The following is a 13,966-nucleotide window of genomic DNA, read 5'->3' on the forward strand; positions in this document are numbered from 1 at the left end:
GCGAAGCGGCCGAACTGCGCGCGCACGCGCAAGAGAAGGGGAGGCGGGCTTGTGGATGCCTCAGAATCCAGGACGGAGGTGCTGGATTAACACCCGACCCGGAGCTTCAAACCGCAGGGCACCCGAGCCCCCTTTACCCCCTTCAACATCTTGCAGAGAGACATTTAACACTGGCTGACACGTCCTAAGCACCTATTATGTATCTGAAACTATGCTAGACGTTCTACATATTGCTTCCCATTTCCTCCTCAACTCCTCTTGAAAGAAAGCACGATACTGTCACGAAGCTGGGTATCCCTTGCCCAGCACACTTCTCTCTGGCATGTGTAAACTGCTAGCTGTGGCCGCGTCCGAAGCCCCCGAACACAGACCGCAGCTTTAAAGGCCATAACCCCGAACTTCAGATGGAAAGCCGGGGCTGGCCGCGGTATCGCGAGAGCGTGTCAGGCCTGGAACTGCGCACGCGCACCGGGCTTGTTCTCACAACAGGCCGCAAATCGGTCTGGGTCCTCGCGCGCCGGCGGTTGTCCTGGTAACCGTGCCCTCCGTCGGGGAGCGTTTGTGGGCCTTGTTGAGGGACGGGAAGGCTCCAGGGTGAGGACCGCGCCCCAACTCCCGGCCAGATCAGCTGGGGCCTCAGCTGGGAGCCTTCCCTCGGCTGCCCTGGAGGAGGACAGGTGAAAAGAAGAGCTGGGAGATGCAGTGAGCTGAGCTTGGAAGGATGGGCGAGGAGGAGGGACTGCCAACCGCTGCGATGCCCTCCGCCCCCGTATCGGTGTTGGCGAAGTAACAGACACATAAATGCGCAGACGGTAAAGAGGGCCCCCAAATACATCCACACACATGTGGTCAGTACGACAAAGGTGACGGAGCACTTCAGTGGAGAAAGAATAGTCTTTCAATGGATGGTTTGAAACAATTAACAATTGGAAATCCAAGTAAATGAACCTTCACTATTACCTAAATATAAAACCTAAAACTGTCACCTTACAAGAAACTACTGTTTATATCAAGTGCTCAATAAAGTATTTTTAAGTTAAAAAAAAAAACACCTAAAACTAACTTTTCTAGAAGATAACTTAGGGGAACGCTTTATGACTGGATTAAGCAGGATTTCTTAGATACACCAAAAAATTTTTTAAGTAAACTGGACTTCATATAAAGTTAAAACTTCTCTTCAAGACACTTTTCTAAAAATGTATTTGAATTGATTTCAGAAAAGAAGGGAGAGGGGGAGAGAGAGAAACATTGATGAGAGAATCGTTGATTGGCTGCCTCCTGCACACACGCACACCCTCCCCCTCCTCAATGGGGACAGAGCTGGCAACCTGGGCATGTGCCCTGACCGGAAGGAATCCAGCCCTGACCTGCTGGTTCATAGGTGGATGGTCAACCACTGAGCCTCGCCAGTTGGGTAAGGTACTTTAAGAAAATGAAAGACTAGCCCTCGTCGGTTTGGCTCTGTGAATAGAGCATCAGCCTGAGGACTGAAGTGTCCCAGGTTCAATTCCAGTCAAGGGTACAATTCCAGTCCTGGGTACCTGCCTTGGTTGCAGGCTCGATCCCTAGCCAGGGTGGGTATGGGAGGCAACCAATCCAACATGTCTCTCTCACATTGATGTTTTTCTCCTCTTTCTTTCCCCCCTCTCCCCTTTCTTCCACTCTCTCTCAAAATCAATGGGAAAATACCCTCTGCTGAATATTAACAAAACAAAGAAAATGGAAGGATAATCCACAGTTTAGAAGAAAATATTCACAAACCATCTGATGAAAAGTTTTATCCAGAATACATAACGAACTCTCAAAACTCAATCCAATTAGGAAGTGGACAAAAAATGTAAACAGATACTTCAAAGAAGAAGATATATGGCAAATAATAAGCAAAGCAAAAGATGCTCAAGGTTATTAGTCCTTAGGAAAGCACATATTAAACCACAATAACATATCACTAGATAGTTATTTGTACGGCTAAAATAACAAACAAAAGCCTGACAGTGGGAACAGCTTAAAAGGATGTGTACCAACTTGAACTCTTGTTATTGCCTCCACCATTTTACATTCCCACTAGTAGTGTAGGAGGATTCCAGTTTCTCCACATCCTCATTAACATTTCTCAATTTATTTAAATTTAATTATATCCATCCTCATGGGTAAGAAGTAGTTATCATATTGTGTTTTAAATTGTATTTCCCTAATGACTAATACTGTTGAGCATCTTTTCTTGTGCTTGTTGACAGTTTGTATATCTTCTTTGGAGAAATATCTATTCAACTTCACCATTTTAAAATTGGGTTGTCTTTTTGTTGTTGAATTATAAGACTTCTTTATATATTCTGCATACTACACACATCAGATATATGATTTGCAAATATTTTATCACATTCTCTAAGCTTTTACTTCTTGAGAGTGCCTTTTGCAGCAGCATTTTAAATTTTTCTGAAGTCAAATTTATTTTCTTTTACTTGTAGTTTTGTCATATCTAACAGTTCATTGACAAAACCAAGCTCATAAAGATTTATGTTTTCTTCGAAGAGTTTTTAGCTCTTAAATTTAGGTCTTTGATGCATTTTGAGTTAATTTTTGTACATGGTGTGAGATAGGGGTCAAACTTCATTCTCTTGCATGTGGCTATCCATTGCCCCAGCACCATTTGTTGAATAGTCTTGGCACTCTTGTTGAAAATCAATTGACCATAAATATATGGCTTTATTTCTGGTCTCTCTAATCTGTTCCATTGGTTGTGATGTCTATCCTTATGCTGGTTCCATACTATTTTGGTTAAATTTAAATTCTTTTTAAAAATTGTTTTTGGTTATTTGGGCTCCTTTGTAATTCCACATGAATTTAAGAATCAGCTTTCCTGTTTCTGCATAAAAGACCATTGGGATTTTCAAAGTATCTGTAGATCACTTTAGGGAGTACTGCTGTCTTAACAATATTAAGCCTTCAACTCATGAACAGGAATGTTTTTCCATTTTATAAGTCGTCTTTATTTTTTTCAGCAATGTTTTGTAGTTTTCAGTGTTATCTTGCAATTCCTTGGTGAAATTTATTCCTGTTTTATTCTTTTTGTTCTTTTGCCAGTGTATAGAAATACAATTTTTTAAAAAATATATTTTATTGATTTTTTTACAGAGAGGAAGGGAGAGGGAGAGACATAGTCAGAAACATCGATGAGAAAGAAACATCAATTCAGCTGCCTGCCGCATGCCCCCCCACTGGGGATGTGCCCGCAACCCGGGTACATGCCCCTGACTGGAATCGAACCTGGGACCCTTCAGTCCCCAGGCCGATGCTCTATCTGCTGAGCCAAACCGGTTAGGGCTAGAAATACAATTTTTGTGTTGATCTTATATCTAGCAACTTTGCTGAACTTTATTATTAGCTCTAATAGTTTCACTGTCTCAATTTTGAGTGTGAACTAATTTTTCTCTATGTAAGATCATGTTATCTGTGAATTGATAGAATTGAAAGTTTAACATTAATTTTTAAGTTACAGTTGACATTCAATATTATATGTTTTAGGTGTATAGCATAATGATGACATTCGGAGGAGACCAAGATGGCGGCGTAGGTAAACACCGGAGACCGCTGCCGCAAACAACCATTTCAAAAATACAACTAAAAGACTGAACGGACATCACCCAGAACCACAGGAAGGCTGGCTGAAGAGAGACTCTACAACTAGAAGGAAAGAGAAGAGCAAATCGAGGCTCAGAGGCGGCGCAGTGTGGAAAATACAAAGGTACCGAGGTGCGCGCGTGCAAAGCGGGCTGGTGGCTGAGGGCGCGGTTGTCGTTTTCTGTCGGGAGTGAGTCTCAGACTCTGGGCTCCAGATCCGGGCGAGTCTCTAGGGACCCAGACTCAAACGGGAGAAGCGGGATTGTCCGGCATCAGTTGGAACCTGAGGGCAGCTTTCTCTCCGAGGTTTGCAGCGGCTGCCGGGGTTCTGAGAAGCAGAGCCTCTGGGAACGGGACTGAGCGTGGCCATAACTGCTCCCTCCGCCCACCCTGTTGAGCCCGCCCCGCCCAAAGCCTGCGCACAGCCATTTGCCGATCGCCTCAGGCAAAGGCTGGATTAGCGCCTCCCCAGAAGGCAGACGTTTTCCATACAGCTGATTCCTATAGCCAGTCGGCCTGGGGGTCAAATCCCTCTAGTGTTAACTACAACAATTAAGGCTTGGCTAGAACAAGACTGCGCACAGAGACCACAAGGGGGTGCACCAAGAAAGCATAAAAGATGCGGAGACAAAAAAACATGACAGAAATGGAGGATATGGAGCTAAGAATCGCAATTTTGAGGGCTTGCCATAAATTTGTGCAGAGCCTCACGAAAACTAATGAGACCCTCGATGCTACGATAAAGAAATTAGAAAGTAAGCATACACGGGCTGAAATAAAGAATATTATACCCAATAGCAGACCAGAGGAGCACAAGAATCAAACCAAAGATTCGACAAAAAACACCCAATTGGAAAAGCAAAATGAAAAAAGAATCCAAAAGTGTGAAGATAGTGTAAGGAGCCTCTGGGACAGCTTTAAGCGGACTAATATCAGAATTATTGGAGTGCCAGAAGATGAGAGACAGCAAGATATTGAAAACCTATTTCAAGAAATAATGGCAGAAAACTTCCCCCATCTGGAGAAAGAAATGGACTTACAGGTCCAAGAAGCGCAGAGAACCCCAAACAAAAGGAATCCAAAGAGTACCACACCAAGACACATCATCATTAAAATGCCAAGAGCAAAAGACAAAGAGAAAATCTTAAAAGCAGCAAGAGAAAGAGGCTCAATTACCTACAAGGGAATACCCATACGACTGTCAGCTGATTTCTCAACAGAAACTTTGCAGGCCAGAAGGGAATGGCAAGAAATATTCAAAGTGCTGAATACCAAGAACCTACAACCAAGATTACTTTATCCAGCAAAGCTATCATTCAGAATTGAAGGTCAGATAAAGAGCTTCACAGATAAGGAAAAGCTAAAGGAGTTCATCACCGCCAAACCAGTATTATATGAAATGCTGAAAGGTACCCTTTAAGAAGAGGAAGAAGAAGAAAAAGGTAAAGATACAAATTATGAACAACAAACATGCATCTATCAACAAATGAATCTAAGAATCAAGTGAATAAATAACCTGATGTACAGAATGAACTGGTGATTATAATAGAATCAGGGACATAGAAAGGGAATAGACTGACTATTCTTGGGGGGGAAAAGGGTGTGGGAGATGCGGGAAGTGACTGGACAAAAATCATGCACCTATGGATGAACACAGTGGGTGGGGAGTGAGGGTGGAGGGTGGGGTGGGAGCTGGAAGGAGGGGAGTTATGGGGGGAAAAAAGAGGAACAAATGTAATAATCTGAACAATAAAGATTTAATTAAAAAAAAATGATGACATTCATATAACTTATAAGTGATCCCCCCAATAAGTCTAGTACCCACCTGACACCACTAATAGATACTACAATATTATTGACTATATTCCCTAGGCTTATGTTACATCTCCATGTCTTTTTAAAAACTAATGAGAGAGAGAAACACCTGTTTGTTGTTCCACTTATTTATGCATTCATTGGTTGATTCTTGTATGTGCCCTGACCAGGGATCAAACCCGCAACCTTGGTATAATTGAGCCACCCGGCCAGGGCTCCCATGACTATTTTGTTAACTGCCAAGCTGTACTTAAGCCCTTTGCTTTTTTTTTTAACCATGTCCCTCAACTCCCCATCTGGCAACTATCAGTTTGTTCTCTGTATCTATGAGTGTCTGTCTTATTAGTTCATTTACTTTGTTTTTTAGGTTCCACATATAAGTGAAGTCACATGGCATTTGTCTTTGTCTGACTTACTTCACTTAGCATAATACCCTGAGTCCATCCATGTTTTCATAAATGGTAAGATTTCATTCTTTTTATGGCCTAGTAATATTCCCCATATAGACAACATCTTTATCCAGTCTTCTATCACTGGACAGTTAGGTTGCCTCCATATTTTGGTTATTGTGAATAATGCTGTAATGAACATAGGAATGCATATATCATTTCAAATTAGTATTTTGGATGTCTTTGGATAAATACCCAGAAGTGAAATTGCTGGGTTATATGATAGCTTTATTTTTAATTTTTGAGGACTTCATACTATTTCCATAGTAGCTGCACCAATTTGTAATGCTGCTAACAGTGCACAAAGGTTCCCTTTTCCCCAAATCTTCAACACTTGCTGATTTAATAACAGCCATTTTGACAATTGTGAGGTGATGTCCCATTGTAGTTTAAATTTGTATTTCCCTTACGATTAGTGACATTGAGCATCTTTTCTTATATCTTACTAGAGGCCCGGTGCATGAAATTCGTGCACTCGGGGGTGGGGGATCCCTCAGGCAGGATTGCAAGAGGGCATAGGCCAGGCCGAGGGAACCCACCAGTGCATGATCAGGCCAGGGAGGGAGGAGGAGGGAGGTTGGCCAGGTGGGAAGGGACCACAGGAGGGCTCCAAGGCGTGTCCAGTCTGCCTCCCTCAGTCCCTATAGGTTGGACCCCAGCAGCAAGCTAACATACCGGTCGGAGCATCTGCCCCCTGGTGGTCAGTGCACATAACAGCGACTGATCGACCAGTCGACTGTCTGCCCCCTGGTGGTCAGTGTACGTCATAGTGAGCAGTTGAGTGGCCTTAGCATATCACTAGTATATTACGCTTTGATTGGTTGAACAGACGACCAAACGACCAGACACTTAGCATATTAGGCTTTTATTATATAGGATTGGCCATGTGTACGTCCTCTTTGGAGAAATGCCTATTCAGGTCCTCTGCCCATTTTTAAATCTTTTTGGTGCTAAATTGTATGAGTTCCTTATATCTGGATATTAACCCCTTATCGATGTATCATTGGTGAATATTTTCTCCCACTCAGTAGGTTGTCTTTTTGTTGATGGTTTCCTTTGCTGCACAAAAACTTTTTAGTTTGATGTAGACCCATTTATTTTTGTTGGATTGTTTCCCTTGCCCGATTGAGACATATCCAAAAAACGTTTGCTAAGAGCAATGTCAGAGTTTACTGCCTGTTTTCTCCTAGTTTTATGGTTTCAAGTCTTACACTTAATCAATTTTGAGTTTATTCTTGTATATAGTGTAAGAAAGTGGTCTAGGTGTATTTTTTTTTGGCATATACCTGTCCAGTTTCCCCAACACCATTTACTCATTGTATATTCTTACATCCTTTGTCATAGATTAATTGACCATATAGATGTGGGTTTATTTCTGGGCTCTTTATTCTGATCTGTGTATCTGTTTTTATGCCAGTACAATGTTTTGATTACTATAGTCTTGTAGTATAGTTTGAGATCAAGTAGCACAATACCTCCTCCAACCTTGGATGTTGTTTTTTTTCCTTTTACAAGCAAAAGTTTATTTAGAAGGTCACAGAGGTAGAAAAAGTGAGCTAGCTGGGCTGCATGGTCTCAGGAAACAAGTTATAGAGTCAAAAAAAGGCCTTTATAACTTAGAAGAAAGGCAAAGGTAACATGCCTGGGGAAATAAGAAGGGGAAAAGCATGGGAGTGCTCCAGAGAAAGAGCACAGCCCAACTTTGTCCTTCTTAAGGTTGCTTTGGCTGTTTGGGGTCTTTTGTGGTTCCACATCAAGTTGAGGATTGTCTAGTTCTGTGAGAAATGCCCTAGTGTTTTGATAGGGATTGCTTTGAAACCATAGATCTGGGAAATAAGGACATTTTAATGATGTTAAGTTCTTCCTGTCCATGTATATACTTCCATTTATTTGTATCTTCTTCAATTTTTCAAGTACAGCTTTTTTACCTCATATGTTAAATTTGTTCCTAAGTATTTTGTTTTTTTGATGCAATTGTAAATGGTATTGTTTCCTTAATTTCTCTAATAGTTCATTATTAGTATACAAAAATGCAACTGATTTCTGAATATTAATTTTGTACTCTACTATTTTATTGAATTTATTTACCATTTCTAATATTTCTCTATATATGTAGTTATGGCATCTGCAAATAATGAAAGTTGTACTTTTTCATTTCCAATTTGGATGCCTTTTATTTGAAAGTTTTAACTTTTTAAGAAATTGTTTCCCAAAGTGGTGGTGCCATTTTACATTCCCACCAGTAGTATATAAGAGCTGTAGTTGCTCCACAATATTTCTTCACACTTGGTATGAGCCACACAATACCCTTACTTTACTTATGGGGAAATAGTTTAAAAAGTTGTGACTAAAAAAAACCCAAACCAACTTGTGACTTACCCACTCAGAACCACCTTATCAGCGTGCTCAAAGCACTGACCCAGGTTTCACTAAGTCTGTACCCCTAAACCTCATTTCCCAACCACAGATGAGGAAACTGAGATTCCCATGAGGTCACCTCTGGAAGTGACTCCTCAGCCTGCAAGAGCTGAGTCTGTTTTGTATGGCCTGTCCCAAGCCAGAGGGACCAGGAACCTCCCCTCAGGTTCTGCCCCGTTCCCTTGCTCTCCTCCCACCTTGTCTCTGTCCAGAGCAAATCCTACCTCTAACTCAGGGGGTCCAGGAAGGCTTCCCTGTGACATCACACAGCCGGTTGCTAAGGGAAACCTGTAGACCCACCCCTTAGGCAGGGGAGAACAGAGCCCTGCTGCACAGGAGGCTGGACCACTCCTCCCCCACCAAACTGGCCCTCAATGGAAGCCTTGGTCTGTGCGTTCTCTGAGCTGCACATAAGAGAAGGTGTGGGGCTATGGGAAAGAATGGCAGGAAGGGAGATGTACTACTGTCCTGACGTGGGCCCAAAGCCACCAGGGACATGTATACTTGGGAGAGAGGAGTGGCCACTGGTCCAGGACGTGTGACCTGGACTGTGTGATTCTGAACCCACTGTGAAATTTCTATACCACAGTGATCTAGGTTAGGGGGAAAAATGGGTCTAGTATGGTCAGTGGTCAGAGCCCATACACTGAAGGCTCATGGGTTCGATTTCCGGTCACGGTACGTACCTGGGTTGCAGGTTCAATCGCCAGCCCAGTTGGGTCACCTGTGGGAGGCAACCAATGTGTCTCATTCACATCTCTCTCTTTCCCACTTCCCTCCCCTCTCCTCCCTTCCTTCTACTCTCTCTAAAAATCAATGGAAAAAAATATCCTCGGGTGAGGATTAACAAAAAAAAGGGGAAGGTGGCAGGAGGACTTGAAGACCTGAAAGAGAATTTGGTGCCAAGGCTAAGGCTTCTCAGACCTCCCTGTTGGCTGGGAGAGGAGAGAAGATTAATACCTTGGGTCAGGGGAGGCTGGAGGCAGGGATTTTAGTCCACTTGACAGACAGGTAAGCTGAGGTTTGGCAGGCTGACATGGAGCCCATCACATGAGCATGTGATGTGTTGTCCTCCCATCATGGCTGCTGTGGCCTGCTGGACACCACCCTCCTGCTTTCCCCTCCACAGATTCCGTGAGCTGGGCCCAAGGACTCCCCAGTCACCCCGACACACCATCCAACATCTACGAAGGAGGGCTGGGGGCCCAGCAGCAGCAGTGTCCCAGTGCCCAGGGAAGCAAGCCCAAGAACTTCCGGCTGCGCCACCTCCGGGGCCTGGCACTCTACCTCCCAGGCCACATGCAGCCTGCTGGCCAGTGTGAGAGTCACTGGCTGGGCCGGCTCATGGCTGGGGGCTGCCTCCCATGGCCTGAGGGCATGGCCTGGCCCCTGGACCTGCCACAGGGGACTCTGAACCCAGGTAACAGCCACCGTTCAGCCCTTCTGAAAGCTCAACTGCCCAGGGACAGCCTGGGAAATACAGGTGAGCACCTGCCTAGGTGATGCAGGAGGGAGAGACCCAGGGAAGGGGTGGGTTGGAGATTCAGTTGGATGCAGATGGGCCCTGCCCCACTCCCAAGCCTCAGGGTTTCTGTGCCATCTCTGCAACTGACAAGCTCCCCCACTTCTGGCTGGGCCTCATTTCCCCATTAGTAAAATGAAGGGTTTGGGTCAGATGAAGAACTTGAACCGTGTTTCCCTCTTCCTCCTCCTCCCCTCGTGGATTATCTTTAAAGAGACCCCCCACCCCCACCCCTTCCACTCATTTTAAAGGATGTCAGGTTCTAGAGGGGGGCATCATAGGATAAGATAGGCTGGCAGCCTCCCCTTGGACCTTCCAAGTAACTCCTCCCTCCCCTTTCCTCAGCATCCAGTTCCAGCATGGATCCAGCCAAGGGTGCCCCCTCCCAGCCTGGTACCCATGAAGGCTTGGGGTTCCGGCCCAAGAGATCCTGGGAGGCCTCAGAGGAGCCCACCTGTCCACTGTGCAAGAGAATCTGCTCTGGGGCTCTGGAGAGGCCGTAGGGATCCGCGTGCACTTTTCACAGCTCAGAACAGGAGAGGAAAGATGACCCAGGAGGTGGCGGAGGAGGCAGGTCCAGAGAGGAAGGGCTCAGCCCCACCACTAGCCCCTCCAGATGGAGACACCTGCAGATGCCCAGCAGCAGAGCCTGGGCCAACCTTGGGAAAACTCGAGGGGAGGAAGAGGAGGTCCTGAGGGAGGGAGAGAAAAAAATAGAAGCCTGGGCATGCCCTTGCAGCCTGCTCCAACTCAAGTAAACCACTTGTACCTGGGAGTCCGGGCTGAGTGGAGAGAGGGGCTCCCAAAGAGGCCGGGGAGCCTGCTGGTCTAATCTCAATAAAAGCCAAAGCCCACATGCACCTTTGTCCCTCCGTCTGTCATCAGGCCAGTTCCATTAGAGAAACAGCCCTTGGCACCTCTGTTTCTGAGAGCAAGTTTCCATGTCCTGGCCCTGTTGCTATTTGGGACCAGATGATTCTTTGTGGTGGGGGCCATCAGGGGTGTTGTAGGATATTGAGCAGTGTCAGCAGTCTCTACCCACTAGATTCAGCTAGCTCCCTCCTCCAAACTGTGACAAGCAAAAGTGTTTCCAGATAGTGTCCAATATCCCCTGGGGGTAGAATCACTCCTGGTCTATGTCACTAGGCCTCAGCCCTGTGGGGACAGGATGGGAAGACCAAGGTTGGCCTCTGACCCTCACTGTTTGGCTGACTTCCAGTCCTGGCAGCCCAGGTTGGAAGCCCCTTTGGGGGGGTCCTGCCATACCCACGTGATAGTGTCTATGATTCTGGAGACCAGGAGAGCTGGGTTCCTTCCAGACTGCCCCCAGGGTTCAGATCTGAGGATGCCCAGTCTGTGGTGGCCTCCACTGGGCCACATCCCGGTGGTCTGACCCTGTGTATTACTTCCTGTCTTGACTTGGGACTGGCTCTGGGTCTTGCTTTACCACAATAGATGTGGTAGAAGTAACTTGGCATCACTCTGGCATGAAGGAAGCCTGGTGGCTTCTAGTGTGTGTGTGTGGGGGGGGGGCAGGTCAGTATCCACATAAAGAGCCCCCACACGGTGGGAAACCAACCCACACCCAGAGAGGCCACCACTGCCCTCTGAACTACCTTGGGAGTGCATCCTTCAGCCCGTTGAGCCCTTGCTGAAGCATGGAGGGCAGACAAACCACAGCCTAGTCCAGCCGTGGGCAAACTACGGCCCGCTTGAAATGACTAAAAAAAAAAAAAAAAAAAGACCGTACCCTTTTATGTAATGATGTTTACTTTGAATTTATATTAGTTCACACAAACACTCCATCCATGCTTTTGTTCCGGCCCTCCGGTCCAGTTTAAGAACCCATTGTGGCCCTCGAGTCAATAAGTTTGCCCACCCCTGGCCTAGTCTCTCCCTCAAGGAAGGACATCTGCTGCAGCTGAGTTGATCTCTCAATGGTTCTTCCCTAAACCTCCCAAAGCTTTTTTGAAAAGCACTCCAAAGAGGCTGACAAGTGGAAAGCCATGGCCACGGCATGCTGGGGACAGGGAACTGACGTGCAGGAGCACCCAGGGCCTCAAACAAGCAGACGTTTGTGGAAATGCACACTGACCAACCTGGGGCATCCTCACCCCATTCCCTGAATGGCCAATGGGTTTGGAACTGGGCCACCAGGAGCCAGTCTCAGCCCTTGGGAGCCTATCCTTGAAGCCTGATGGGTTGGAAGGGCACAGTTACCTTTAGGACCATGGTCACCAGAACCCCTGCCCCTACCCACCCTCGCAAGTTAATACTTGGCCACATGACTAACCAAGGGCCCCAAGGAGTCACCCCTTAATTCTGAAGCTGACCCATTAAACAAGGTGTATCTGCCTCAATTAGCAAGGGTGTAACTCACAGCACTAGGATGCTGCTAGGACTCAGAGACCAGGCCAGTTCACTGACCTTGAAACATTCAATGCCTCCAGCCTCCATACAACCCCATGGGCTGGCTCCCTGACACCCAACTCTGCAGATGCCTCAGGCCCTGTCCTGGGGAGGGCTGTCTGGATGATGCGCCACCGTCAAGGGAACAGTACACACAGGTTTTGGAGGGGCCATTCAAGAACTGCGTGGCTCCTGGGTAACTGCCGGCCCTGAACCAGTTTTCATCTGTCTAAAGGGGCGACTAGCATGACTCCATGGCCAGGGTGGCCAGAAACTCCAAGGAGAGATTGCTGGGAGCACATGATCCCAGACTTGGCCAACCTCAGGCTCCCAAGATGAGGTGCCCTGGACCAAAGGTCCCAGTCCCCCTGGCTCCTGTGGCAAGGTGCACTGGCCCAGGGTTCCTACCTGACCACTGCATTGAGTCACCTATCGAGCCTTCTCTAAGCCAGGATAGCGACCCCCAGAGGACTGTGCCCCAGCTCAAGGCCTAAGGTTGGCCAAGGAGACCCCTAAACAAATGCGGGCAGCTGCTTGAGGATCTTCTGAGTTTAGAGAAAGAACCCAGTTGTGCTTTTTGACTCTAGACCCTCTTCCCAGGACTGCATTCTTTGGCAGGATAATGACACAATCGGTCCTTTTACCTGGAAGCCATCCTCGGGACTAGACAGCAACCAACAAGCAGCTCCTGGGCCACCTAAAACCACTGTCCCAGCAAGGGGGCAAGTCCCCACAGGAATGGCCCAAAGTGCAAGACAGGATGTGACCAATTAAAGTCTATTTATTTGTTTGTAATCAGACAGAACACTACAATCTGTTCAACACTGGGCTAGACATTGCCGTGATTAGGGACAAGGAGGAAGGGGCAGGGCAAGGCCTCGGCTCAATTATGCAAGTCCAAGGCAGAACCTTCTGGAAGACTCTTCCCTTACCCCGTGGGGCAGAAATAAAAACCACATGATAACCGTTGATTCAGATTAGAGAGGACACTGAGCTGGGCCTCAGCTCAAAGTCAATGTCAGCACGGAGCGGGGACCAGTCAGTGAGAGTGTGAAGTGGCCGAGGAAGGAGAGGTGGTTTTCCTGCGCAGGCTCGCCTTCATCTCGAGAAACCCTTCCCCCACCACAAGGCCAGAGGAGCCCCTGGGCTGGGAGTTCCGAGGGAGGGAAGGATGCCAATCCGAGGCCCTCTTGCTTGGTTGTTCCACCTTCTCCTCCCTCTCAGACTGTGCACTGTGGCGATGGCTCCAGGACACTGCAGCAATGCTGGGCATGACTCTGCCAACCCCCTTTACTCTGGAGGGCAGGGCAGGGAGCAAGCAGCTTTGGGGGATGGGGTGGAGGGAACGCCAGAAGCAAGTGATGTCCACATGCATGCTTCCTGGCACTGACACAGCCTCTTCTGTTCCCAGAGGCTGAGGACCACAAGGCAAGCGTCTGCCCCCAGCCTCAAAGGCCAGGTCCTACTTGATCAAACACCACACTCAATTCTTCTTGTTTGCATATGGTCAGGCCTCAGAACTGCATCTCACGGAACTGGGGGGCTGGAGGGGAGGGCCCTTGGGACCCTCACCAGCACCTGTCCTCAGCCCGGCTCCCTGGGGCAGTTCAACTGAATGGCACATCCAGCATGTGATGCGTAGTTCTTTGCTCTCTGAGGCAGCAGGACTGCCAACAGAGGAGTGGGAAACCTTCCCATTAACTGACCACCATGCCAGGGAACTAAGCCCCAG

The 13,966-nt window shown here is 47.1% G+C and overlaps 1 protein-coding gene and 1 long non-coding RNA gene across 2 annotated transcripts; both read left to right on the plus strand.

The window, feature by feature from the left end:
• The first annotated feature begins 1,172 nt into the window (after nt 1-1,172).
• LOC139008260 (uncharacterized) lies at nt 1,173-9,495 on the plus strand. The gene is made up of 4 exons (XR_011471124.1): nt 1,173-1,414; nt 3,526-3,745; nt 5,804-5,897; nt 9,433-9,495. It is a non-coding gene; the product is annotated as an uncharacterized lncRNA (long non-coding RNA).
• A 44-nt stretch (nt 9,496-9,539) lies between these two features.
• CUNH16orf90 (chromosome unknown C16orf90 homolog) lies at nt 9,540-10,663 on the plus strand. Its single transcript, XM_070411576.1, has 2 exons — nt 9,540-9,786; nt 10,171-10,663. Exons 1-2 carry the CDS (start codon nt 9,603-9,605, stop codon nt 10,326-10,328), a joined length of 342 nt encoding a protein of 113 aa, XP_070267677.1. The 5' UTR covers nt 9,540-9,602; the 3' UTR covers nt 10,329-10,663.
• The last annotated feature ends 3,303 nt before the right edge of the window (nt 10,664-13,966 follow it).

The sequence above is a fragment of the Myotis yumanensis genome, unplaced genomic scaffold (genome assembly GCF_028538775.1).
Source record: "Myotis yumanensis isolate MYYU_CA2020_CCGP unplaced genomic scaffold, mMyoYum1.0.hap1 SCAF_4, whole genome shotgun sequence".
Classification (NCBI taxonomy): domain Eukaryota; kingdom Metazoa; phylum Chordata; class Mammalia; order Chiroptera; family Vespertilionidae; genus Myotis; species Myotis yumanensis.